At 45.0% G+C, this 26748-nt stretch overlaps 4 protein-coding genes across 4 annotated transcripts in view; all 4 read left to right on the plus strand.

Annotated features, from left to right (window-relative positions):
- LOC127003511 (protein patched-like) overlaps positions 1 to 2406 on the plus strand; it is a 93691-nt gene extending 91285 nt beyond the window's left edge. The window contains exon 19 of the mRNA XM_050870320.1: positions 568 to 2406. The gene's annotated coding sequence lies outside the window, so the exon portion shown is untranslated. The remainder of the gene's footprint in view (positions 1 to 567) is intronic.
- Positions 2407 to 3213: 807 nt separating this feature from the next.
- LOC127003513 (methylmalonic aciduria type A homolog, mitochondrial-like) lies at positions 3214 to 5990 on the plus strand. Its single transcript, XM_050870322.1, has 2 exons — positions 3214 to 3393; positions 4506 to 5990. Exons 1-2 carry the CDS (start codon positions 3318 to 3320, stop codon positions 5543 to 5545), a joined length of 1116 nt encoding a protein of 371 aa, XP_050726279.1. The 5' UTR covers positions 3214 to 3317; the 3' UTR covers positions 5546 to 5990.
- An 805-nt stretch (positions 5991 to 6795) lies between these two features.
- Positions 6796 to 9562, plus strand: LOC127003639 (39S ribosomal protein L16, mitochondrial-like). The gene is made up of 4 exons (XM_050870548.1): positions 6796 to 6814; positions 7709 to 7869; positions 8406 to 8648; positions 9326 to 9562. Exons 1-4 carry the CDS (start codon positions 6796 to 6798, stop codon positions 9560 to 9562), a joined length of 660 nt encoding a protein of 219 aa, XP_050726505.1.
- Positions 9563 to 13621: 4059 nt separating this feature from the next.
- Positions 13622 to 23500, plus strand: LOC127003512 (pyruvate dehydrogenase protein X component, mitochondrial-like). The gene is made up of 9 exons (XM_050870321.1): positions 13622 to 13793; positions 15348 to 15529; positions 18342 to 18520; positions 19040 to 19191; positions 19479 to 19642; positions 20046 to 20222; positions 20778 to 20962; positions 22441 to 22541; positions 22972 to 23500. Exons 1-9 carry the CDS (start codon positions 13664 to 13666, stop codon positions 23151 to 23153), a joined length of 1452 nt encoding a protein of 483 aa, XP_050726278.1. The 5' UTR covers positions 13622 to 13663; the 3' UTR covers positions 23154 to 23500.
- Positions 23501 to 26748: the final 3248 nt, after the last annotated feature.

The raw sequence follows: 26748 nt of genomic DNA on the forward strand, positions 1-26748 counted from the left end.
CGCGCCCCGCCGTAGGGCTCAGTGTGGCCTGCGCCGCCGCCGCCGTGTTCTTATTATAACCCGTTGCGTATTGTGAGTTGTTTCATGGTGTGGCCCGACCCCTCCCTGCCCGCCCGCCCTTCCCTTCATTTTCTCTTCCCTTCCCTTCAGCCTCCCCGCCTTGTCACCTTCCCCACCCCGGCACCCCCCGCTCGCCTCGGCCCATTTTTTTGAGTGCCGCCGTTGAGTGTCACGCGGCGCCGCCCTCGCCGCAGCCAATTCACAAACTCGTGCGGCGGCGGCCACTCCATCTCAGGGCGGCGGCGGAGGCTGGCGGGAGACTTGCTTTGATGTTCTCCTTAATTGATGTTGAGGGAAATGCAAAAGTTGTGATGTGTGGGCCGGCGGGGGCTGAATGTCTCCACCCCGCTCTCCCCCACCCCGCCCCACACCCTGCCAGCTGTGGGGAGGTGGGGCGGGGTGGTGTGGGGGAGGGGGAAAGAGTGTCGCCCCTTGTCACTCGGCCGTGCTGTCTGCGTGGCACTCCTCCAGTTTCACGCGTCCCTAACCCGTGTTTCTCCTCCGCAGGTGTGCCGCGCGTCGCCTCGCAGCTGCCGGGGCCCAGCGGAAGCCCGTGGCACACAAAGTCAACGCCTGGGCTCCCTGCGCCCCTACGTCAGCCGGCGGCGCCACCTTCAGGGACATGACGCCTACTCCTGAGGCTCCTGCAGGATACATCACGCCCTCCTGAACGCCACGCCCCTCCCCAGCCTCCCTCGTCCTCCTAATTCCCCCGAAAAGAGACAATGGTGACAGCTCTCCGGCCCAAGAACCATGTAGCTGACCTTCACATTTCGGCGGGGCAGCGAGGAGAGCTCCACAGACCTTCAACTCACATGGAGGAGGAAGACGAAAGGAGGGAGAGGAGGCGACGAAGAGGAAGCCGAAGAGGAGGCAGCGTCGATGGGTGTACACGTCGTAACAGTATTAGCAGCGACCATTCTCAGTGCAGCTGGTGTCGCCTGGCTGGCTGGTGTCTGACGCGGACGGAGCGCACCACCAACCACCACTGTCAGCGCACGTACCTCACTTTTTTTTATATTATGACTCTGTGTTGGCACCTCACCTCAGTACCGCCGCGACACATACTCCTCGAAGGCTAACTATCTCAAAAGGCAGGAGTTGTCGGGGTTCCCATGGGTGGTTTCCTGAGCCTGGCGGTAGTTTTCCAAGGCTTCCGCGCTGTGAATGGGACAAACACTCATGACAACCCGATGTAACTCCTCCCTGGCCTTGAAGAACGTTCGTAACAGGAGCCACAAACGTTTGATAATGAGTGTGAGTGAGACAGAACTCGTAACGAAGCAGCATTGCGCGCGTTGGGTTTAACTTTCGTTCAGATGGTCAGTATTGGCGAAGGTGTTCAAAGACGTACCTGTGAAGTGAAAGGAAGCAAAATACTCGAAAGTCCCGGCCCATAGACAGCCCGAAAAGTAAGTCCCCCAAGTCCACAAGTAAGGCTGAGGGCCGGACTTTGCTGGACCGTGGCGTGTGTGCCGTGACTCGTAAATAAGGGAAAAAAAGGAAGACATGGAAAGTGACGGTGAATAAAGGAAGAAGAAGAAACTAGTAAAAGTGAAGATGGAAAAAGTACCTCAAGTGTTCCCTCGCCTCACGAACTGTTGATAAGGGTACGGGAAGAGGGTTGGATCCCCCTATCACGTGACTATAGAGGTTCCGATTCCTTCTTGTGCCCTTGTGAGGAGTGAAGGAAATCAAACACACACACACACACACACACACACACACACACACACACACACACTATCATGTCTCAGATGTTTTCATACCTTATATTTTTGTATGTGGTCGAATATGGTCTGTAACTTATTTAGGATCCACGACTCTTCTCTCAGGTCTCCTTTTATTATTATTATTATTATTATTATTATTATTATTATTATTATTATTATTATTATTATCATTATTTTTTTGGAGTTAGTCTGTAAACTCCCTCCCCCCCTCCCTCCCCCTTCCTCCCTACTCCCCATATATACTGCCGTCAACGTACACACACACACACACACACACACACACACACACACACACGAGAACAGATATACCAAAATCACACACAGTTTCCCACATGAGACAGACAGACCGATAGACAGACACATAGACAGACAGACAGAGACAGACAGAGATAGACAGACAGACAGACAGACAGTAACAGCCCCCTGATATATATGCCCACCCCCCCTTCCCTTACCAATAGTTAGCAGTCTATTGGTAAAGCCCCCTTGAACCCCCCCCCCCCCCTCCCCCGCTCCCACCCCGTGTACAGTGTATAGAATAACCTGTATTTTATTGTAGAAAACCTCCTTTTTTTAGCATAAATGAATGTAAAGAAAACTAAAATAAAAGTGAATGGAAAAATAATGGATTTGTTTGTTATGTATCCTACTCAGAAGTTTGATAGATAGATAGATAGATGGATAGATAGATAGAGATATGAGATAGATGGATAGATAGTTAATTAAGACAAATATATAGGGCAGTGGTTCTTAACCTTTTCGGAGGCGCCGAACCCTAACGAAAACCTCTGCACATTAGCCGAACTCCTCAAGTATGAAGGAAAAAAAACAAGTGGAAGAAAAATTGCTTCAGAGTTCAAGAGTATTTTAATTTTGGATAATACAAAGAATGGATTCCAATTTAATTCATAAAAATATGAAAGAAAATTTGCTTAGAATTCAACTGTAAAATTGCAATGTTTTTGGGAGGGTCTTCGCCGAACCCCTGAGACTGGCTCGCCGAACCCAGGTTAAGAAACACTGAATAGAGGAAGACAGACAGAGTGGAGGAAATATACTGTTAGACAAAAAATATGAAGACGATAAAGGTAAGTATGAAGAAAACAGATAGATAGAGAGGTAAGTAGATAGATAGACAACAATACCAACATAAGAAGATCAATAAAGAGGAGATACTAGAGAAATATAGATGATATTAAAGAGAGAGAGAGAGAGAGAGAGAGAGAGAGAGAGAGAGAGAGAGAGAGAGAGAGAGAGACGAAACCTACTCTCTTACCAAAACCTCCAATTGTGAGTACGCATAAAATACTCAAATAAGGCTTACAATAAATAGGAGAGATATATCTAAGCCACACAATGACCAAACAACACTTTGAACCCGTAAAAAACAATGAAGCCGAAGTCGTCCATGTTTGTTTATGTCACGTGACCAGCCGGGCCGGTGATGGTGGAGGCTGCGAGGCGGTAGGGAGAAACCTTTATATAACGCCATAATCACCGGCCCACAGACACCCTAGCAGCACAATGGCGTTAATACTACCAAGACAGATGACCCGGGCGTTGCTGAGGACGAGGGGCATGTGCCAGGCGGGCGTGGGAGGTGAGTAAAGCATGGGAACCGGGCGGGATATTTATTGGGTGTGCTAATGACCGCCGCTACGACCAGGTGACAGGCATTCCCAGCGGCGGCGAGGGGATTAGTTAGTGTGTGGGAGGTGAGGGTGAGTGACGTGAATACAGTGGTGGCGGTGAGGGGTGAGACACGAGCACGAGGTGTGTGTGTGTGTGTGTGTGTGTCGGGGTCGGCTCGGAGATGCAGCATCCCTGAGCGGGCGGGGCGGCATCCCACGCGGAGGTAACCTTAGGCTTGGCGTCAGACACACAAGCATGAGGTTAATATTAATTAAGCCAATCAGCATGTATTGATTTGTGCTGGAGGTAATTACCCCGTTCGGTAATAACTTCAGCCATACAAAAAGCTGTGGCTGTGCTTGTGCTCTTTGAGTAGTAACATGCACAAACAAGTGCAGTGTGTGGGGGGCCAACGTGGGTGAACAATAGATGTCTGGGGACAAGTGTGAATGGTATTGCCTCAGTAACACAAGGTCAGTGGAGGAGTGAGGGTTCGGTGCTCTTCTTATGTGATTTATTTCTAGTAACATCTAATATGACAAGTCTTTTGCACAACATTTTATTGCTATTTCCACAATTGTTTAAACACAAATAGACAATAGAGAGGTGAAAGAAATATGAACCCAGAAATAGTCATAAAGTATATAATAATTATATCACAACATCCCTGGTGTGCTCACCTGACAAGGCTGCTTCACCAAGAAGTGCACAGGGCACTGGGTAGGCAGGCAGCCTGTGTGGAGGACACTGGTCAATGAATCTACTTCGACCTATCTTGTAAGGTCTATTGTACCAATGAAATAAAGCAGTCTAGTTCATATTTTATGATAAGCTGCCTTTTCTGTTTCACTTTACAAGCTAAAAGATCCATAGACAGAGGTATCAATATGTGGTGCCTGAAAGTGTTTTGTGAAAGGATATATAAATTGAGACATGGCAGGCAGGTATTGATTCAGTCAAGTCAAGTCAGTCAAGAAATGTGGAATTATTCTTCATGTCTGTCACGCCATGGCTGGCAAGAGTGGCAGAGGCCTGGCATTGCCGCTGCTGAGAGAGGACTAAACCCATGCTGTTCTGCAGGGTGCCACCTGGACCCAGTGGTGCAGCGCCTGCTCAAGGGACTGCGGGCCGGCCAAAGGTCCAGCCTGGCCGAGGCCATCACACTGGTTGAGACCTCGCACCCAAAGAAGAAGCTTCAGGCAAAACAGCTGCTCACCAGAGTCCTCCAAGATGCTAACGACCACTACGCCACCAAGGGCCCACAGACTCTCAGCTTCCGGATAGGGTTGTCTGGGCCACCTGGTGCAGGGAAGTCAACCTACATAGAGAGCTTTGGAAAGTTCCTGACGGCCAAGGGTCACAGGGTGGCGGTGCTAGCCGTCGACCCGTCCTCCGTCACCACCGGCGGCTCACTCCTTGGGGACAAGACACGGATGCCGGAGCTGACCAGGGATGACAATGCATACATCCGTCCATCACCTTCCCGCGGCCACCTTGGGGGGGTGACACGGTCCACTAATGAGGCCATCGTGCTGTGTGAGGCAGCCGGCTACAACATCATCATCGTGGAGACCATTGGAGTCGGACAGAGCGAGTTCTCGGTGGTGGACATGGTGGACCTGTTCACGCTGCTCATCCCTCCGGGGGGTGGCGACGAGCTGCAGGGGCTGAAGCGCGGGATCATGGAGATGAGTGACCTTATAGTGGTGAACAAGAGCGACGGGGACCTGATTCCTGCGTCCCGGCGGATGCAATATGAGTACATCTCCGCCTTGAAGTTCATCCGCCCTAAAAGCAAGAACTGGAGGACGCCGGTGAAGCGCATCTCCTCTTTAACACTCGAGGGCATCCCGGAGCTGTGGGAGTTGATGCTGGAGTACAGGAAGACGATGGAGGAGAGCGGGGAGTTTGTGGGCCGCCGGAAAACCCAGCGGCGGGCCTGGCTCTGGACGCACCTCAAGGAGAGTTTAGTGTCGGTCTTCATGGACACGCCGGGGATGAGGGGGCGGATACGGGAAGCCGAGGTCAGGGCCATGGAGGGTGTGGTGGCCCCGGGTGATGCGGCAGATCAGCTCCTGCGCCTACACATTGAGCAGCTTCAGAAGACATCCGAGTCATAAGATCAATTTTATTTATTTATTCTTTTTTATATAGCCTGGAATTATGCACCATGTTGATTTTTTATTTATTTTGTCTTACCGTATTGCGCACATTTCCCTTATGCAAGATTTGAGGGTTTTGAAGCTGGAGTCTTTATATGTGTGTGTGTGTGTGTGTGACTGTATTGATTGAAGTTTGTACGCACGTGTTTGTGTGTATGTGTATGTGTGATTATACAGTGATTGACTTTACCTCAAGATTTGTTTTATATTTATTTTGTGTAATTTATCTTCTATTCCTTCCTCTGAGTCTTTATCCATCCTCTCTGGTGTGGGAGGTGAGACTTAAGAGTGATTGTGATGTAATTAATATGCCGAGGACCAGTTAGATTTGAAGGAAGAAAATTTGAGAATGTTGATAATGTCTAATGTATATATTGTTAATAAATCTGGTGGAATGTGTATATATCAGGTGTTTTAAATCATACTCTATTTTTTGTATAGTACCCCAGTTTTTGTGTTGGGTTTAGTGCAGTGATTGTAGGCCATTCTTGAGATAGATTAGTATTAGTATGTCTGCTATATTATGTTGAGTTGAAAGGTCATGAGTTGCCTTAATTGTAATAGTGTTTTTGTTTATCAATACCCAGTGTTCAATTACTGTTTGGTCACTGAATTGAAATGCAGCAAATGTAGAATGAAATAAAATCAATAGTTATTTAGCCTCATTTCTCTTTATTGCTACTCTTATTTGGAATTTAGATCAATCGCAAAAGTGAAAAATAAGTCCGTTTTGCTGTATGTTGAACTGACATTATGACCAACAAGAGTAGATTGGGAGAGTAATAGTGATACCTTGAGAGTGACATCATGAGTAACAAACAGGTATAGAGAGAGTGACATCATATTCAATTAAGAGGTAGAGAGTGTGACATCATGACCAACAAAGGTAGAAAGGGACAGTAATTGAGATACCTTGACAAACTGGTAGACAGGAACAGTAACAGTGACATTATGAGTAACAAACAGGTATAGAGAGAGTGATATATCATGACCTATAAAGAAGTAGACAGAGCAATATCATGACCTATAAAGAAGTAAAGTGATATCATGACCACTGAACAGGTAGACAGTAACATCATGACCAAGAGGGGTAGAATGGAACAACAAAACACATGCATTAGTGGGGACAAGTCAACTCTCAACACAGCATTTCTCTCTCTTCCTCAGCCACAGCATGGACGCAGAGGGCCGGCTATCAGAACTTCCCCATGCCGCCCAACTACGACCGTGAGTGTGAACGGGGACTATAGATAATAGAGTATAAAATAATGAGTGTAGTTTTTTTTTTTATACAGGAAAGGAAGCAGCTCAAGGGCAACAAAGGAAAATGAAGCGTAAAGTAATGAAGCTTAAAATATGTACCCAATAGCTCAGATTATAAATATTAAGCGAAAATGTATTGATATGTAGTTAGTTTTCAAGGGTTGTGAGAAATACTGAAATTAACATGTTGTCGTTTAACCATAAAGTACTATAGATATGATTCTAACTTAGAGTAATTCCTATTCAGATGCAAAAGAGAAATAGCTTGTTTGTGCACCTACATATAAAGAGATTGAATAGGATACTGGAAATAGACTCAATAGAACAATAAGGGCATTAGTGGAGTGATTTTTAGGGTATATTGGTAGAAGGTTCTGCTGTCTGGTGTTCCGATCAGTGAAGCCGTTAACCTCTTGACTGCGGATTTCCTACAAGAAGACTTCACCAAGCTACAGGAATGGAACAAAAAGTGGCTGCTACAATTCAAGGAAGAAAAATGTAAAGCCATGCACCTTAGGAGAGGATACCCAGCATACCAACACCACATGGGAAACACAGTCAAACACTCCACTATCCACCACAGAGGCAGAGAAAGACGTGGGAGTGTATGTTACCAGGCTACCAGTGGAGGCGGAATCCGTGCCAGTCGCAGCGGATGGGTTAATGATTTTTTTATTCTGGCAATCGTGTGTTATTTTTTACTCTTGACTCCTTTGTGGGAACAGTGAGTAGTGAGCTTTTTTTCATTATTGTTTCCATTATCTTTTTGCCCTTGAGCTGTTTCCTCTATTATAAAAATAAAAAAAAATAATAATAATAAAATAATAAATAAAAACTCACACTGCCATCCCCCCCCAGATATCGAGGTCCCCAAGGACCGGCAGAAGCTGAAGTTTCAGATGAAGGTTCCTCAGTTCTTGGGCACCGCGCGGCCCATCAAGATGACCAAGAGGCTTGACCTGATCCGCGGGGAGGAGGAGATCCACCGCGACCTGTTGCTCCAGCAGTACGGCATCATTGTAGGTGTATGGAAGTGCTGTGTTGGTAGTGATCATGGTGGTGGGGAATGTGGGAGTGTTATAGTAGAAAGGTATCATGTTTTATTAATAAGATTTGTAGTAGGAAGTAATTACCCCTCTGGTCAATGCAGTGTGTGAAGAGGTTGCCTATAGAATCAGATTTCACATAGGTAAGAATTGATCTCCAAGGCAGGTATTAAGAATTCTTTTATATATATTCTGTAGGAAGTAATTACCCCTCTGGTCAATGCAGTATGTGAAGAGGTTGCCTATAGAATCAGATTTCACATAGGTAAGAATTGATCTCCAAGGCAGGTATTAAGAATTCTTTTATATATATTCTGTAGGAAGTAATTATCCTTCTGGTCAATGTAATGTGTGAAGGGGTTGCCTACAAGAATCAGATTTCACATAGGTAAGAATTGATCTCCAAGGCAGGTACTAAGAATTCATTTATATATATTCTGTTGCATATCTTTTGAAATGCATACTAAAACACACATTCATATATTCATTCCATCCTATCACCCCCCCAGGCTCGTCGAGGGGGGATGCTTCGCCACGGGCACATGGAGATGATCCGTATGACCATCGCAAGGAAGATCGACATTAGCAAGATGTTCGCCATATGGAGGATCGACGCGCCCTGGAAACCCATCACCAAGAAGGGCCAGGGCAAGCGCATGGGGGGCGGCAAGGGCTCCATCGACCACTACACCACGCCCATCAAGGCCGAGCGGGTCATCATTGAGGTTGGCGGGAAGTGCACATTTGAGGAGGTGAGTTGTGGAATGATGGTAGGAAGGACGTACAAGGCTTTATCTTCCCGTTTTCTATGTCATTAGGTAATTTTCTAGTTTTCTTATTCGTCAAGGTTATGTATATCTAGTCTTCCCTTGGGAGTTAGGGAGGAGGAGTAAAGGAAGAGAGGAGGGAAGAAAGAAGGGCGAGGGTGTAGTGGGGGAGGGATGTGGGAGGAGGAAGGGAAAAGAGGAGGGAGACTGGAGGAGGAAGGAGAGAAGAAGGGAAATGGGGGAGTCAAAGTGGATGCGATTGGCAATGATTAGGCTTTCACTGGTAGCCTGGTAACACATATACTCCCAGGTCTTTCTCTGCCTCTGTGGTGGATAGTGGAGTGTTTCCCATGTGGTATTGGTATGCTGGATATCCCCTCCCAAGATGCAGGACTTTACATTTTTCTTCATGGAATTGTAGCAGCCACTTTTTGTTCCATCCCTGTAGCTTGGTGATGTCTTCTTGTAGGAAATCCACAAGTCAAGGGGTTGAGCATAGTAACATAACACCACTACCTCTAACTCTTTTTTGGAGCAGTGAGTAGCGAGCTTTTTTTCACATTTGTTTCCTTTTTTTATATGCCCTTGAACTGACTCCTCTGCTGTAAAAAAAAAGAAAAAAAGAAAGAGAGAGAGAGAACATTCCTACCATCCTTACGCAGGTTAAGCCGATCCTGAAGATGCTCGCCGAGAAGCTGCCGTTCCCCGCCGACGCTGTGAGTCACGAGATGCTGGTGGCGCGGCGAGAGGAGGAGGAGAGGCTGGAGCGCGAGAACCTCAACCGCTACACCTTCAAGTACATCGTCCAGAACAACATGATCGGGTGCCACAAGTGGATCAAGAACATCGACAAAGTGTACTTCGGAAAAATACGAACGGAGAAGGTTAGGTGGATGTAGATAGAGAGTGGTGAGGTGGAGGAATGGTGGATGTGGAGTTGAAGGATGTGGATCAATAATGTCGACAGTACGTATATACTTCGGAAAATGGCAAAACACAGGTAACGGAAGGGTAGGTGGATGTAGATAGAGGTGTGGTGGATGAGTTGCATAGGTGGATGTGGATCAAAAATGTCGACAATACGTATATACTTCGGAAAATAGCAAAGCACGAGTAACGGAAGGGTAGGTGGATATTGATTGAGGGTGGAGAGGTGGAATAGTGGATGAGCTGCATACATTGATAAAGAGATGGTGAAAGAAGAGGCGGAATGGTGGATGAATCAGTTGCATAGAGGTCATATGGGTGATGCCTTGTATTATAATTCTTACTACATGTGTGTGATACATAAGTATGGAGTTAGCGAGTGTTTGTGCAGCTGTTTCGAGAGAGCCTGGGTTCGATTCCCGGGCGGAGTGGAAAAATTTGGGCGGCTTTTCCGATACCCTATGCCCCTGTCCACCCAGCAGTGAATGGGTACCAGGTATTAATCGGGGGTTGTGTCCTGTCTCCTGGGGTCTGTTCCCTTCTCCTATACTTCCTTCCCCTTCTGTCTCTCTCTGGCACATGACCACAGATGTTGCGCCGACTAAACGAAACTTTCCAAACTTGTGCAGCTGTTGAAAGATGAAATAGAGAGAAGAGTGGGAATTTAGGACCAGCAGAAGTATAAGCTCAACAAATACCTCCTAATCCAGTACTGTATCCACCCGTTGTTAATATTTAAAGCCTCTTTCGCAGCTGAGTGTATGCACGGAAATTTTATAAGAAAAATAAATCGAAATAGCACAGAATCATGTACTTGTCAGCCATCCCTTAAGTTTTACAGAAAGATGGTAATATCCTTCAACAGCCATTATAGTCGGTAAGGAATGCTATACAGACCATTAAACAGACCCAAAAGCAGTTCAATTAAGACTGCAGAATCCCTTACACCTTCCCTACTGTGTCCATACAAATCTTTTCTGCCCTCTCTCTCTTTCCCATTCCTTCTATACTACAAAACCAATCATCATTTTGACACACTTTATCCCTACTAACTTTTTTCACCTCTGCAAGTCATACCAAACTTCAGGACTTTCACCTAACTCATTGTAGTTGTATGGAAGTGTGGGGGTGGTAGTGATCATGGCAGTGGGGAACATGGGAGTGTTATAGTTGTAAGGTATCATGTTTTATCAACCCGGTAGCAGCGACGGGCCAAAATTGTGGCTTTACCGTGTAGCAGCGACGGGCCAATTTTGTGCCATGATATAAACCCCAAAAAATAGATGATACATAATCTGATCATAAATGCTTTGATATATATTATGAAATGGTTTGTGTGAGGGGTGATTTTTTCTTATTTTTCTCGCTTAGAGGGACCATTAAGAAACATGATCCCTGCCACTACTGGGTTAGTAATGTGACAGAGCAGACCTGTATGAGAAATATAGGAGTCTGCAAGAGGCCGGTAGGTCTAAACAAGGCAGCTCCTGTAAACCTAACCCCACCTAACCTCACTGTCCATGAATTTATCTAACCTCTACTTGAATGTATCTATCAACATATAAGAGAGGGAGATGGAGAAGACAATGGGTAAGTGGTTGAGGATAGAGATGAAGATTGTGAGTAAAGTAAATTCATATATAAGTAAAAGTGTGGGTGCTGGAAGGTCTGTAGGTAGGTATTTACTTTACTTACTTAGCTTACTTGGAAAAGAGAAAGATAAAGCCATAAATGACGATTAGATACCGAATAAATAGAGCAGGATGAAGCAGCCATTTACATTTAGAGCCCTTTTTTTGCTCATAAATTGTGGGTTATCCTGACGATGTATTTAGAGACTACATAATAGCGAATACATTAGTGTGCTACATATCACTGGAGGAAAACGAAAACAGAAAGAACAAAAAAACAAGACCAAGACCATTCCCCCGAGACCTGTGACGTCAAGATCAAGCTCAAGCCCGTCACCCGAGGCTGCAGGACCAGATGAGATCCCGTATGAGTTGTATAAAAATGGAGGTGAGGCTGTGATTGAGAGGATGACTGAGTTATTCAACCAGGTATGGGAAGAAGAGAGAGTGCCAAGTAAATGGAATGAATGTAGAGTGACTCTGATCCACAAGGGCGGGCATAAGAGTAAGCAGGAATTAAAGAACTATAGGCCAATCTCTCTGGTAAACTCAATAGGAAAAATCTTTAGTGCTGTGTTGAATGAAAGGTTGTGTAAATGGATTGAGAGTGCCAGGGTGATGGGTGAGGAGCAGAACGGATTCCGAGTGGACAGGCGAGCAGAAGATAATATGTTTGTTGTAAATGAGCTGATTGAAAGGAAAAAGAGAGAGGGAGGGAAACTGTACTTAGGCTTCCTAGATATAGAGAAAGCTTATGACAGGGTGAATAGAGATGTGTTATGCAGAGTGCTTGAAAAAGTTGGGCTGAGTGATAAGATTGTTAACATAATTAGAAGTATGTATGTAGGTACAAGAGCAAAGTATAGACTAGGTGATCTAGAGACAGGTTGGGTGAAGAGTGAAAGAGGAGTGAGACAAGGCTGTATATTATCACCAACATTATTTAGTCTTTTCACAGAGGAATTAGCAGTCAGAATGAGGAGAATGAATGCAGGAGTGAGAATTGGAGAGGATAAAGTATGTGTTGTTGTATGCGGATGATGTGGTGGTTATGAGTGAGTCTGCTGAAGAACTACAGAGTCTCCTAGATGTGGTAGGGGGTTATGGAAGGGATTTTGGGGTTAGGTTCAGTAGTGAGAAGAGCAAAGTAATGATAGTGAATAGGTCAGAGGATGAGAGAGAAACAACTTGGAGACTGGAAGGGGATGAGTTGGAACAGACGGAAGAATACAAGTATCTAGGGGTGTGGATGGAGGTAAATGGATGCGGCAGGGCCAAGAATGTAAAGATAAGTTTGGCAAACCAGTGGGTAGGCCGTTTAGGGAGTGCAGCGAGGATGAGAGCGAGCAAGTATGATGTCATCCGTGAGGTTTGGAAGAGTGTGGCTGTTCCGAGCATTATGTATGGAATGGATGTGATGACATGGAATGACAGTGAGATACAAAAATTGGAAGTGGGGCAGAATAGGGTAGCAAGAATGGCACTGAATGCACCAAGGTTTGCAGCAGTAGAGGCTCTTAGGGGGGACATGGGATGGAGCACGTTTAGGGAAAGACTAGTAAAGGCAACCTTGAGATATAAAGTGAGACTGGAACAAATGGAGGATGCAAGATTAGCAAGGAAAGTATACTTGTGGAGTATAAGAGATGGCAAATGGGCGAATAAATGTGGGCGAATGATAGACAGGAATGTTATGCTAAGTAGGTGGGTGTACCGACCCTTTGAAGATAGAGAGAATGTGTTTGAATGGAGAATAACAAACAGAAATGGAGAGGGGTTTGAGTGGGATGTAAGAAAGTGGAAGAATGTGATAGATATGGCAGTTAAAGATGAGGGATTGAGCAAGTGGAAGAATGAGATGGAAAGAAAGGAAACTCTCGACTGGTATAGGGAGAAAGAGGCCCCAAAGTGTGAGGTGTGGTATGAGGGAAGCCTGGGAGGTGATCTTCTTTTCCGTGCTAGAGCGCAGTGTCTGGATGTGAATGCAAGGAACTATAGATGGTCTGAGTCCCGCAGCAAAGTGTGCCAGATGTGTGATAGGGGTGTGGACGAGACTGTGCAGCATGTAGTGTTGGAATGCAAGAAGTATGACAGGGAGAGAACGAAGATGATGCATGTGTTTTTGAGCGAGATGGGACGTGGAGTAAACGGGAGGACTGGAAGGGAGTGGATGGTGTTGCTGCTGGGGCTCAGTGGAGAGACGAGTGGACGAGTGATTGAGGCAGTGAAAGAGTTCTTGGAAGGCATGTGGCGTGCAAGATGTAGGGAATGATATCTTGCCCCGAGAATATTGACTTCCCACATGTTTTTTTGTTTTCTTTTCACAGGAGCTGCCGCTACAAAGGCCTGGCTGGGGAGAAATCCCGAGCCACCTGTGACATCAAGATCAAGATCAAGATCAAGCCCCAGCCTCAGACCCGTGGCACCGCGGCACTCAGCAAAATGGCAGGTGTTGGAGGCCGGGCTGCCGCTCACCTGTCGCGGCACCTGGCCAGGCTGAGGCTGCTGCAGGGCCCCAGGCTGCCCCAGGCCCACGCCGCCGCCCTCCTGCACGCCACGCCGGCCCTGGACGGTGAGAGATTCTGGGGGGCGGGGGTGTGCTTGCTGGGGACGGTGGGACACGGGGATAGATGGGTTTGGGGTCATATTTAAGGGGATGGGACGTTTATGTGTGTATTTTAAGGTCTTTGTGGGGTTGTTTGATGGTCCTGCACACCACGGCTCTGGATGGTGAGACAGACTTGAGGCGTGGGTGTTCTTGCAGGGTGCAGTGGGACACCGGAGCAGATGGGTTCGGGGTCATAATTAAGGTCATGGTGCCAGGTTACACTTTACACAAAAAGTTACAGTGTAACTTTAAGAAAATGTGTCTTGGAAAGCCACGGATTTGTGGTGGACTGCTGCCTGTGTGAGAGGGATGTTTTTTTATTTTCTAAGACTGGAACCCAACTATCAGCTGGTGGTTATGTAATAAGTTGAAGCATGCTGGGTTGACAGGCTGTGTTTGTAGGCACCGTGATGTAGAAAATGGATGTCTGTAATGAAGTGTTTCATGTACACGTTGTTACTGAGTATCATAGTGCATAGAGCTGATAACAGATGACAACAAAAGTGAGAGATGAGCAGAATGGGGGCACACTAACACCAGAGACAGATGGAGGATGTTAGAAGTATTCGAATGGGTCAAGGGTTACAACAAAGGTGATATAAGTAAAGTACTGAGAATTAGCCTGCAGGATAGAACACGCAGTAATGGATTTAAATTAGAAAAGTATAGATTTAGGAGGGAAATGGGCAGGCATTGGTTTAGTAATAGGGTGGTGGGGGAATGGAATAGACTAAGCAATCACATAGTTAGTGGAGGGACGATAGCTTGTTTTAAGAGTAGACTTGATAGCTACATGGATGAGGATGACAGGTGGCAGTGTAGTGAGGCGACTAAGCCGGTTGAATGAGAGTTGAAGCAAAATTAGTAGAAGATGACGCTGATGAGTGAGGTGTAGGCACAGTAAGGTAACAGGGTACTGGAGCGTATGCCCGTACCGAAGGTAAACGAGGATCAAGCCTGTAACCTGTAACCCCTGAAACTACATCTCACCCATCATGAGTAGTGGGGGGATTCTGGAGCTGCCTTGTGTAGTCCACTCAACCTCTTGCAGTCTCCCTGTGTTCTTATGTTTTTCTTATGTTTTAAAGGTTGTTGTCCTGAAGTGGCTGAAGATGATGATTGTTGGATGGTTATCTTATGAATTTAAATCTAAACAATTAGGGGGAGTGAAAGGTCATAGTTTGGGTACCTCTCCTCCCAAAATTGACCTCTCTTTTGGCCACTCCTCTTATTAACTTTTTTTTTGGGAGCAATGATTTGTAGGCTTTTCTTTCATTACTGATTTCCTCTTTTTTGCCCTTGAGCCCTTGAGCTGTTTCCTTCACTGTAAAAAAAAAAAAAAAAAATACTGTTTAAAAGTTGTTTGGAATAGTTTTATTTACGGCACTTATTTATGGTCAAGTATGTGTTTTAAGGTCAGGGAGATACTGCTAGTTTCAAAGCCATTTATACAAGACCACCACCAATGCCCTCCACACCATAGGGCCACACCAAGCTGACCCACCCTTACCCCAACAGCTGAAGGCATCCCTATTAAAATGCCGTCACTGTCGCCCACCATGACCGAGGGCACCATTATCAAGTGGCTGAAGGAGGAGGGCGAGACCATCAACCCCGGCGACGTGCTGTGTGACATCCAGACGGACAAGGCGGTGGTGGCCCTGGACATAGAGGAAGAGGGGGTGCTGGCGAAGATATTGGTATGTGTAGAGGGGATGCGAGGGTTATACTAATGCCGTTTTACTCCCCATCTCTCTTGCTTTCTCTCTCTCGCCTTTACTAAATTCGGAGATGATTGATTGCAGACTGGATGTTGGTCTTAAGGGTTTATTTAATGCTGCTTTTCTCTCCCTTTCTCTCCTTATCTAGATGCAGAGACAGATTGGATTTTGGTGTGTGTGCAGAGGAGTCATAGTGATTTATCTAATGCCTGTTTTTGTTCTCCCTTCTTTTGTTTTATGTAGATTTGGAGATGATGGAGTCCAGATCGGAGTTTGGTATATATGCTGAGGAGTCATACTGGTTTATCTATTGCCCTTTTTACTCTCCCTCTCTCCCTTCTCTCATCCTCACTGAATGCAGAGAAGATGGATTCCAGTGTGTGTTATTCCTGTTCTTCATTGTGGAGTTGAATGCCACAAACTGCATCCCATTCCTCACCATTCACCTCCCTATTTCTCCTCCACAGATGCTGCCAGTTGGTCAAGATTGATGGCAGATTCTTTAAACGTCCTATTTGCATTCATTAACAATTATGTGGCTAGTGTTGGATTTTCACAGAGTTGTCGACATTACAAACTCAATCGTAAAGTAAGAAAAAAAAAACTAACCACCCATTGATGAATGAATAAAAAAGACAAATCAGCCACATTATTGTTGATGAAGACTAATAGACCTTTAAGTAATCAGGGCGTAAATATTTCCCTTCGTATTTTCTCCTGATGTGATGTTTAGGTGTCGGGGCAGAGGATTAATGGGCCATATTTCTTGCAGCTGGAATATTTGAGTGGGATGAGGAGGATGAGACTGGATCCTTTGTGCAGGGTCTGTTTGAGGGTCTTTCCGAGATGACGGCTCACTATAATCCCAGTGTGGAGGAAAGCCCACACCCGCCAGCCCCAAGACACCACAAGGAAGCTTTGATAGTGAAAGATAAGGAAGCAAGGAGGGACAAACATGACCACCCAGGGGTTTCAGTAGCACCTCCTGTTGATAGCCTTCCTGTAACTCATTCTGTGATAAGTGATGAGGAGCAAGTGTCTGTTAGTGAAGAGAGACAACCAGAGACTGTGCATTCCTCTCTTGGGTCGCTGCACAAAGGCACAAACTATGAAACGGTGACAAGTTCCTTACACACCCACAAGGAAGAAGTGGTCCAGCTTCCGAAAGACCAACTTGAAAGCATCAGTGAGCAGTTTCCTTCACCTGACGACCTTCCTGCAGCCTCAGAAAAGCCTCATGCACAGACTGAAAACCATTTAGCAGAAGCACCAGTAGAGGCGATATCTCCCACAGAGCCTCATCCCATAGACCTAACATCAGGGCTTGGACAGATGCAGAAAGTTAGTGAAAGAGATGGTGCAGATGTCACAGAGAAAAGTCTTGATACTGACCCGCCCCCTGATGCGACTGAGGAAGTGACCTCTCCTGAGGGTGGTGGTGACTCCCGAGGCACCCCAGGCTTTAGTGCTGCCCCTCAGGTAGGCTCCCTGGGTAGTGCAGCTGTTTGTTTGCTCGCTGTATGGGGCTGTGCTTGTCCTGTGACTTAACAAAGGGAATAAGTTGTCTAGAGAGGCTTGTCCATTTTTATCATCTGCAGCCATTCACTGTCTCATCAAGCACTACCTTACTCATTGATTGCACTGTGCTAATGGACTGTTCCATTAACACTATAAAGCAAGTAAAAATAATAGTTGGAAAGGACCTAGAGAAGGGTAGGAAGCTGTTTGCGGTTTTATGGATTTGAGGCTAATGACAGTTGACATGAAGAGTTTATGGGGTGTCCTAAAGATATGTGGTGTGGGAGTGTGTTTAATTGAAGGGATCAGGTCTTTTACAAGGATATGAGTGCCTCTGTGCTTATGAAAGGGAAGCGAATAAGAGTTTTGGTGTTGGTGTGGGTGGTGATGGGGTGTGTGATGTCACCATGGCTGTTTAATGCTTATATGGATGGTTGTGTGAGGGAAATGAAAGCCAGAGTAAGGGATTTAGTTGCAGGGGTAAAAGTGAGAGGTGCAGAGCAGTCCTTAGTGGCAAGTCTAAGTGCAGATGGTACAGTGAATGTTTTCCATATAGAGACAAGCCTTACTTTAATGACCATTGCATGTCCTAGTGACTGAGACTGCTCCTGACTAAAACCAGCTGCTGCACTACCCAGGCAGCTGAGGGAGACATATTATAATACGACCCATAGTGTCTCCTCAGGTAGAGATTTTTTTGACCAAGTAATGGGCATGAACTAAGATTATGTCTTCTGTCCCCTATCTCACTTTCCAGACCCAAGCATCCACAACTGGGGTGATCTATCTTGGCGAAGGCTGTTTGCTGCACTCACTTGGATGATTTAGAACATTTTTTTTATGTGCTTTGTATTTATGGGACAAATGTGGTTTCAGCTCAGAATTTTCTCCCATGTTGCTGTACATAATCAGCTTCCTTTGCTTTGAGTTTGATCACATGAATTGGGAGTCTTAAAACCATAAATTATATTAAATTCAATAATGTACAACTAGGGTGAATGTATTAGTCAATGTAAGATGGATGGAACAGATATCAGATACTTTCAGTGAAAAATACTTATTGGTAGCATGATAAATTTGTGGCTATAAAAGCCTATGTATTTATGTAAGTTTTGACTTGTGGATAATTAAACCAATGAATTAGTTTTTCATGTTTACTGATAAATAAAAATGTTTTCAAGCTAAGTATGTAGCTCAGTAAGGTACAGGTGAATAAGGGAGTTATTCCACAGTTATGACGACAATGTGTGTGTAACAAAACCTTCCCTAACAGGTCCCAGACGACACCAAGGACGTGAAGGTGGGCACGCTGATTGCCTTAATGGTGGGCGAGGGCGAGGACTGGAAGACTGTGGAGATGCCGAGCACAGTGGACGGAGATGCACCGGCGCCCTCACCCGCTGCTGCTGAGACTGCTGCTAAGGCGCCGGCAGGAGGGGACGGAGGACATGGGTGAGGAGGCGGTTTACTGTTTACCTTGATTTTGTTGATTATTTATTTGTTTTATGGCCGGGGAGAGGATTGTGAGGTGGTGTCCATATCATAAGCTTTTCAATGACCTTCTGTACATGGAAGTTTGACCCTTTATTTTATGTATTCACTTTACTTATTTACCCTATTATTTTATGTTATTTATTTTATATATAGAAAGAAGAGTATTGAGAGGTGAATTTCAAGTTATATATTTGGAAGTTATCGAAAGTTCCCTCTCACCTAATTCCTTTTTTTATTACATTTAGTTTACCAAAGACCTTGATCTCACTACAGTCAATCAGTGATCCTTTCTCTTCATCTACTGTCCTTATTTTCCCATACAGGGTTGGATTCTCTCTTCTCCTTGGTGTTCGTCCTTCTCATGTCTTCCTCCACACACTGTCTCCAGGTCTTCTTCAGTCTTCCATCTGGTCTCCTGTCCATGAATATTCCTCAGTCACACATATCCTCCTCATGCCTTCCTTCTTTATCCTACAGCAACTACGGGCCGTCAGTGAGGTTGTTGCTGGAGCAGTATGGCCTCAGGGCAGATGACGTGCCTCCTGGGGGTCCTCACGGCATCCTGGTGAAGGGGGACGTCCTACGCTTTGTGAAGGAGAGAAACTTGCAGGCCAGGACACCAGCGGCAGGTCAGTAGTGGGTGGGTAATATTACATGGTGCAGTGTGTATCTAGAAAAAGTGGTCCTTGTATCTGTAATTAATTTGTCATGAAGGATTTTGATGTAATGAAGATAGGGGTTAATAATGGGAAGAGGGAAAGGAGGAATGGAAATAGAGAGGAAAGGAAGAAAAGGAAAGAGATAAAGGAATGAAGGTAGAGAAGAAATGGAAGAAAAGGTGAGATAGGAGAAAAGAAGATGAAAGTTGAAAGGCAGAAAGAAGAGGAACGTGTGACTTATTCAATGTGTCTTTCAGTTCCCCCTCCTGAAGCACCTAAGGCCGCTGCTGCCCCCGCCACCGCTGCACCTCCCAAGCCCCCGCCAGCACCAACCCCGGGCATAGGAGGGCAGAGTGGTTATGTCGATGTCGAAGTGACCAGCATGAGGAGAACAATCGCAAAGAGACTCACACAATCAAAGGTATGAAAACAATGACAAACCTTTAACATTTATTTCACAAGCCATTTGATTTTCTTCTGTGGTAAATTAATGACCAATTTTAACGCCTCTCCACCTGAAATTGACCCTTCTTCTTGCCTCTCGTTCTTTCCTCTTTTGTCAGAGCCGCGTCTAGTCTTTGTTGTTTGCCCTCCAGCTGCTTCTTCGTCGTTTATAGTCCATTTTCTCCCGTTCTTGGTGTTGGACTTGCGATGATCCTCCTCCATCTTGCTCGATCCAGTGCTAAGCCTTCCTCTATTTTTAACACTTCCAAGTCTCCTTGCACTGTCCCTCTCCATGGTCTTCCCTTGCTGCAAAAATACTTGAAAATATCCTCCAGCAAATGATATAATACCGGGCAGCTTATATATCGATTTTTTCACAGACAACGATAGCCCACTCCTACGCGTCGATGGAGTGCCGCATGGACAGTTTGCTGGAGCTGAGGAAGCAGTTTAAGGAGGAGGGCATCAATGTGAGCGTCAACGACCTGCTCATCAAGGCCGTGGCGTTGGCGCTCTCCAGGTGTCCCGAGATGAACTGTGTGTGGCAGGGAGACCAGGTGAGGCAGGAGGAGTGGGCATACCTGGGAAACGAGGAGGATGCAAATTAGTCACAGTTATGTTTTATTAGTCATGTCTTATTAGTTAGTTACATATTATTACTTGTACATAGTGACTGATTTGGCTTGGGAGGAGAGGGAAGGGTGGGAGTCATGTCTATATCGTCATCATCATCATTTAACATCCATTTATTCTCTATGGTGGGGTTGGACGGGATATGAGCCGCCTCCACTGTTGCCGGTCCACAGCCATTTCTTCCGTGATGTTCAGACTACTCATACCTTCCTCCACAGTCTAGGGGCATATAAAGAGGGAAGGCTGGGAGTTGTCTCTATAGGGGCATATAAAATGGAAAGGCTAGGAGTTCTCTATAGGGGCATATAAAATTAGAGTTTATACAGAATTGGGGTAATCTTGCTTGAGACCCATTTCCATGTGTACTGACTGACATCTGATCACCTAGTTGGGTTAAGTTTTCTGCATGCAATTGACGTAACTTATTAGAATGTATTGTGTTAATGTTGATCAAGTACCGCCTCTTTGCCGTCTTGCAGCTGAAGGTTGGTGGGGCGGTGGACATCAGCGTTGCCGTGGCCACCCCAGCGGGCCTCATCACCCCCATTGTGCGAGGGGCGGACTCTAGAGGACTGGAGGACATTGCTGCCGCTGTGAGGGATCTTGCCACCCGCGCCAAGGAGAACAAGCTGAAGTTGGATGAGTTTCAGGGTGGAACATTCACGTAAGTTCTCTCTCTCTTATTGGAGTTGCACATCACCTATAATATTAGGTGCTTTCATCATCTAGTTGTGGATATATTAGTTAGTTTTATTGCCTTCATCTTTTAGTTGTGAAAATACATCCCTTTGCTATGATTTGTCAGTCAGTTCCATAATGTGTACGGCAATAAACACAAGTTAGAATAGATGTCAGTTTTTTTTAATTTCTGAAGTTAGTTCTAAACTGACATTTGAGAAGCACATCCATTCCATGCCTTCCACTATTGCACAGAAGACAGCCTACTTTGTAAGTGCTTCAAAATATTTGCTTGTGACTCTAAATTGTAATCAAATCTTTTTATGCATTCATTTTGCCACACTGAGTATTGTGCTCTTGTTTGGATGTCTGCTGCCAATTGCCATTTAAAGTTACTTGACAGAGCTTTCAATTCAATTTATTTCTGGCACTTGTTCTTGATCATCGGCGTCATGTTGGTGCCCTTAGCATTTTATTAAAAGTTTTAAGAATAATCGGCATCCTTTTACTCCTGGCCGGGTCACAAGGTTTGCTCTTAGTCAAAACAATCTTGCTTTTAATCCTATGAATTTTTGTACGACAATTCTCACGATGTTTTCTTCTGTCATTGAGAAACTTATGGAATCAGTTACCCAATGAGATTGTCCTTTCTGCAGACATTTCTACATTCAACAGGCTTGCTTAAAATCTTTCAATTTTCCCATGAACTTCAGGAATTAAGTGTAGGAACTCATTCCTGTTTAACAGTGTCAATTATCTTATCCCCGGTCTCCTCCTTTTGCACATTGCAGATCATGATCTTTGGCCTTAGTTTTCCCACACTTTTTGTGCTAACTTGCTTTACATTTTCCAGTTTCTGAGCTGCTTCATTCCTCGTGCTCTTATCATCAAAGTTCATGACAATGTTACCTCCATTTGTGAATCTTGAATCAGTAATTTGAATGCCTGGGAAACCTCATTTTTCATCTCAGTACCCTTTTTGTCTTGATCAGAGACCTTCACAACAAGGAGATTCTTCTTCCTCTTGCGCCTGGCTACTACATCAGCAAAACTGGCTGACCCGACTCTGTCTGCTCATCACAAATCACGCCTGCCACCTCACTCACTCCTTGACACTGGACATCCAAGATTCAACCTTATCTTTAACCACAGATACTTCTTTAGATAATTCTTGCTTGAATTTATCCAATTTTTCAACAATGTTGGTAGCGAGAGACACACTGTGAAGACATGGAGTGCAAATCCAATTAATTTTAGGTATATTATCCTGCTTGACTCCAGTCAAATTAGCACACTTCACATGACATCTCCTTGGACACGAACAGCATGCAATCCACTTCGCACCTGTAAAATCATCACAGACACAACTGGTTCTGCCCGCCATTGTCGACTCAGCTGTTCCAAGGAGCTCATGCTGACACGTCCTCACCCTACCCCTCTCACTCACTCATTATCTTCTTACAGCATATCCAACCTTGGCATGTTCGGCATCAGGGAGTTCAGCGCCATCATCAACCCTCCCCAGTGTGGCATCCTGGCCGTGGGGGGCAGCCGCCTTGTGCCAGGTGTGTACAGCCCTCCCTCCTTAGTGGTGCCTCAAGGCCGTGTGTGTCCTCCTCTTGTTATCAGAGTTGTCTTGGTGTTCGAGGGTGCCTGTAAAAGTATTTGTCTGTTAGTTTACTGTAGTGCTCTTTATAGATGTGGGCCGAGCACTCATACCGGCATACACTTAGTGCTGAAAGATGTATTACTAAAGGTCAGAAGCCTGGCTTACATATGTGATGAGAACTTTAGATATAGACTTAATCTGCATTTCTAGTTTAAGTAAATTAAACTCTTAAAATGCTCCACAAAATCTAAGGTTACAAGTATCTTAAAGTAGAGGCAACACTTGGTAATTAGTAAAGTATGAAGTTAATTATTAGTTCCTCACTGTTTGGAAAGTTGCCTCATGATCAACAAAAGTAACTGGTATCACCGTCCTCTCGTGCACAGATGAGTCCGGGGCGCCGGTGACCCTCATGACCTCCCAGCTGTCCTTCGACCGTGGCGCCGTGGACGACTTCCAGGCAGCAGAGTTCCTGGACACCCTCAAGACTATCCTGGAGAACCCCAAGACCATCCTGCTGGGCTCCTACGCCGCCACTGTGCCGCACCCTCTCGCCGCCCTCCTCTGAGCCTGCTAAAAATGCTCACGTTTTACTAAATGTTTTACTCGGGAAGATGTGTTGAGTTTTTTAGTCGGTTAAATTCCAAAGTTCGTTAACTTTTAAACTCGACATGTTAACATATTCTTTTTTGTGCGTGACTTCAGTGCCGGCCAGTCAAATACTCTTATTTCAGGATGTTGATAAAATTGATGTTTGGTTTTACAGAGAAAATTTAATTTGGTTTCTTAAATTTCCTGCAAGCACACAGCATCCACAAGTACATGGCACGTACATGAGATTTGTTACTGTAATTTACTTATTGTTATTGTATATATTGTAAAGCTTATTTAATAAATAAGTTAAGACTGAAGAAACCCTTTGATTTCTGCATCCAGCACAATAGTACAAGGCTTGACAAGTCACTACTGTATTGGCACTGAGGAAGGCTACTTTGGTCATTTGATGCTGATGAGAGAGGTGGGAGGTGAAGGCTTAACCTGGTAGCAGCAATGGGCCAAATCTGTAGCTTTACCGTGTAGCAGCGACGAGCCAAATTTGTGCCATGATTTAAACCCCCCAAAATGGATGATACATAAACTGATCACAAATGCTTTGATATATATTATGAAATGGTTTGTGTGGGTGATGATTTTTTCTCATTTTTCTCGCTTAGAGGGACCATTAAGAAACATGATCCCCGCTGCTACCGGGTTAAATTTCTAGCATGGGATATGACAGACAATGGAACGCTGGACACCCATCATAAAGGGAATAATTGAGGGAGAGGCAGATGGTGTTATATGGTGAAGTGTGTGTAGTTTTAAGCCACTCGGCGGTGACTGAAAGATCCGAGGTGGTAGCGTGGGGATTCGAACTTGCATCGTCCATCAAGTGGTAAATGTGGGCCCAGCACGCTACCACTCAGCCACCGCCTACCCAATTGTTGTACTCAGCCTCTTATGTCTGCCACCGCCTACCCAATTGTCGTACTCAGCCTCCTATGTCTGCCGATTTCTGACCCCAAAGCTGCCTCCTCGACCCCAATAACCGCCTTCATATATAGTTATCGTTGAAATGGTTAATTATAGTACATATTGGTGTTTTTTGGCAATAGCTATGGCTCAGAAACTGGTAAATGCGAGGCTCTGAGTATGGTATGGCAACGGTGGTGTCACACTGGCCCTGTTTTGGGTTAAGTTTCATTCTAACAGCTGATTTTATAGGTGTACTTTATAAGCGTCCAGTTCCATATTTTTTTGATAAATCTGAATGTGTTATACCGTATATGATTTATAAATGTCATCTTTTTTCAAACTTTTTGAAGAGAAAAGTGATTTATTTTTATTTTCATATTTCTAGTATCATTCAACCATCCCTCACATATGCAAGTGAAACGTGGGCCTGGAACAAAAGGCAGAGGTCTCTAATGCAGGCAGTGGAAATGAGTTATTTGAGGAGTGCTTGTGGTGTGAGTAGAATGGATGGAATGAGTAATGAAAGTGTGTACGAGCATTTTGGAATGTGTCAAGGGGGTGAAGGGAAGAAGTGAAGTGACAGATTTTAAAGTGGTTTGGCCACATGGAGTGAATGGAGGAGAGTAAGATGACCAGAAGGGTGTATGTGAGTGAGATAGAGGGAGGGGATGCTAGAGGACAACCTCCAGTGAAATGGAGGGAGAGGGGGGAAAGATTCTTGAGAAACTTTGAGCAGGCAAGGAGGGAGTGTCTGGACAGAGAAAGTTGGAAGCTCTTCTGCCGTGGCCATCCCCTGGTGGGAGCTCCTAGGAGCAGGCGTTGATGAAATAATGATGATGAAAATGATCATTTTCCGAGATTCGCCGTTTAAAGAAATAAGACACTATTTATGTCATTACTCATGAAGTACAAATCCTACATGCATCAAACTTTGGTCACTTATATTATGCCTATAGGCCATGTTGTAACAAATAAAATGGCTAATTTAGTTTAATATTAAAAGAATTAGTAAAAACATTTGTTATGGGCCTTTGCCGGTAGCAACTACCTCACCACTGGGGGTCCTCGGCACATAAGTTTCGACAGGTGGGGGTGTTTATTAACCAGTGGTGGGCCTCTTCCCCACCCTCCACTTATGTTCCTCACCATGGAGAATGGAGATTTCCTTAATATTCTCCGCTTCTGTACGCTGCGTCTGCAACCGTCCGACGTCGTTTTGGTTTTGATGAAGCCGCAGCGCTCTCTCTCCGCATCTTATTTTTGATCTCTTGATGTGTCTTCTCTATTTCTGATAGGTTTCCAAAACCAAGTTCTTTATTGAGGTCATCTTGCACATAGCCAAAATTGTGAGTTAGGACAGTATAAGCACAGGAGTACTGAACATTCCTCAATCCCCAATATTTTACCTTATGTAGGTGACTCCAGATCTTTGAGTGGAGGGCCTCATTAGGATTTTGGGTCTTGCCCATCATGCATTTCACTAACAAGTCATCTTTTGTTAGGTCTAAATATATCTGGAAGACTTGTGTTCTCTCAGGGGGGTCCAGGGTGAATTTCATTTTCATGTCCTTATGACTTGGGGGGGGGTTTCCTTGTGCCAGAGCTTTCTGATAAAAGCACCAAGACTTCTCTCCTTCAGGGCACAAAGAATGGTTAGGGTCTTCATCCGTGCTACTACAGTGAAAGAAAGTTGCACGGATATCCTTCTTTAGGCCTTCCAGTGTTCCACCTTTGTTTCTACGGATAGCCTGCCCGTAGTGAAATGGAAGTTGCTCAATTACTTTATCAGTCAACTTTCCTTTTTCTTCTGACTTATTTTCCTCTCCTACTGCTTTTGACTGTTCTTTCAACTTCCTCAGGTTTGTCCCAAGCCTCTTGCTGACATGGTTGATGCATTCTTCTTTTTGTACTGGCACATTTCCGTACGGGTTTAGTCTTTTCACCGCAAGGTACGCTGAGGAGTCCCCATCGCCAATAAACGTCACATACCTCATCTTGTTAAGTTCTTTTGACCTCCCCCATATTTTGGTAGCTGCCTCTGCCTCCATAGCTCCTGATTTACCTTCAAAATTCTTCTGACACCTTTCTTTGTGTTTTTCAATGAGAGACCTATATTTCTCCTCAGTTATTTTTTTATGTTCTTTCTGAGTAAGTAGCCTGGAGCACCGAATGCAGAAATTTGAAAGAACTTCATAGTCTAATACAAACCCTGTCTCAGCCTCAATGAAGCAGCCAAGGCCAAGGTGTGACGAGTGTCCCCTTGTGAGCCAGGACCCATCAAAAGAACCCGTGACATTCAGTATCCCATCAGCATCAGGGTGTATTCCGAGACTCTCATAATGTTTGAACACACTTGCTATCATATCTTGTCTCTTCTTTTCCTGTTGTGATAGGATCTTCTTTCCAATATATTCAACTGCTTCATAATATTTAGTCCTATCAAGTGGTCTGATCTTCATTTTTGAGGTTAGCAAGGAGTAGCCAGCATAACCTGTCCCTTCCAGCATGGCAAACCCGACAAGGTTGACATTATTTTCAGTGAGAGACGGGTTGTCCCCTGCCGTGGGTGACCAGGAGAACTGCACAGCCTCACATTTCTTGCATTTTACCTCCAAATGGGTGTCTGCTGACCTGCTGGTAATACCCAA

The sequence above is a fragment of the Eriocheir sinensis genome, chromosome 25 (genome assembly GCF_024679095.1).
Source record: "Eriocheir sinensis breed Jianghai 21 chromosome 25, ASM2467909v1, whole genome shotgun sequence".
In the NCBI taxonomy this organism is placed as follows: domain Eukaryota; kingdom Metazoa; phylum Arthropoda; class Malacostraca; order Decapoda; family Varunidae; genus Eriocheir; species Eriocheir sinensis.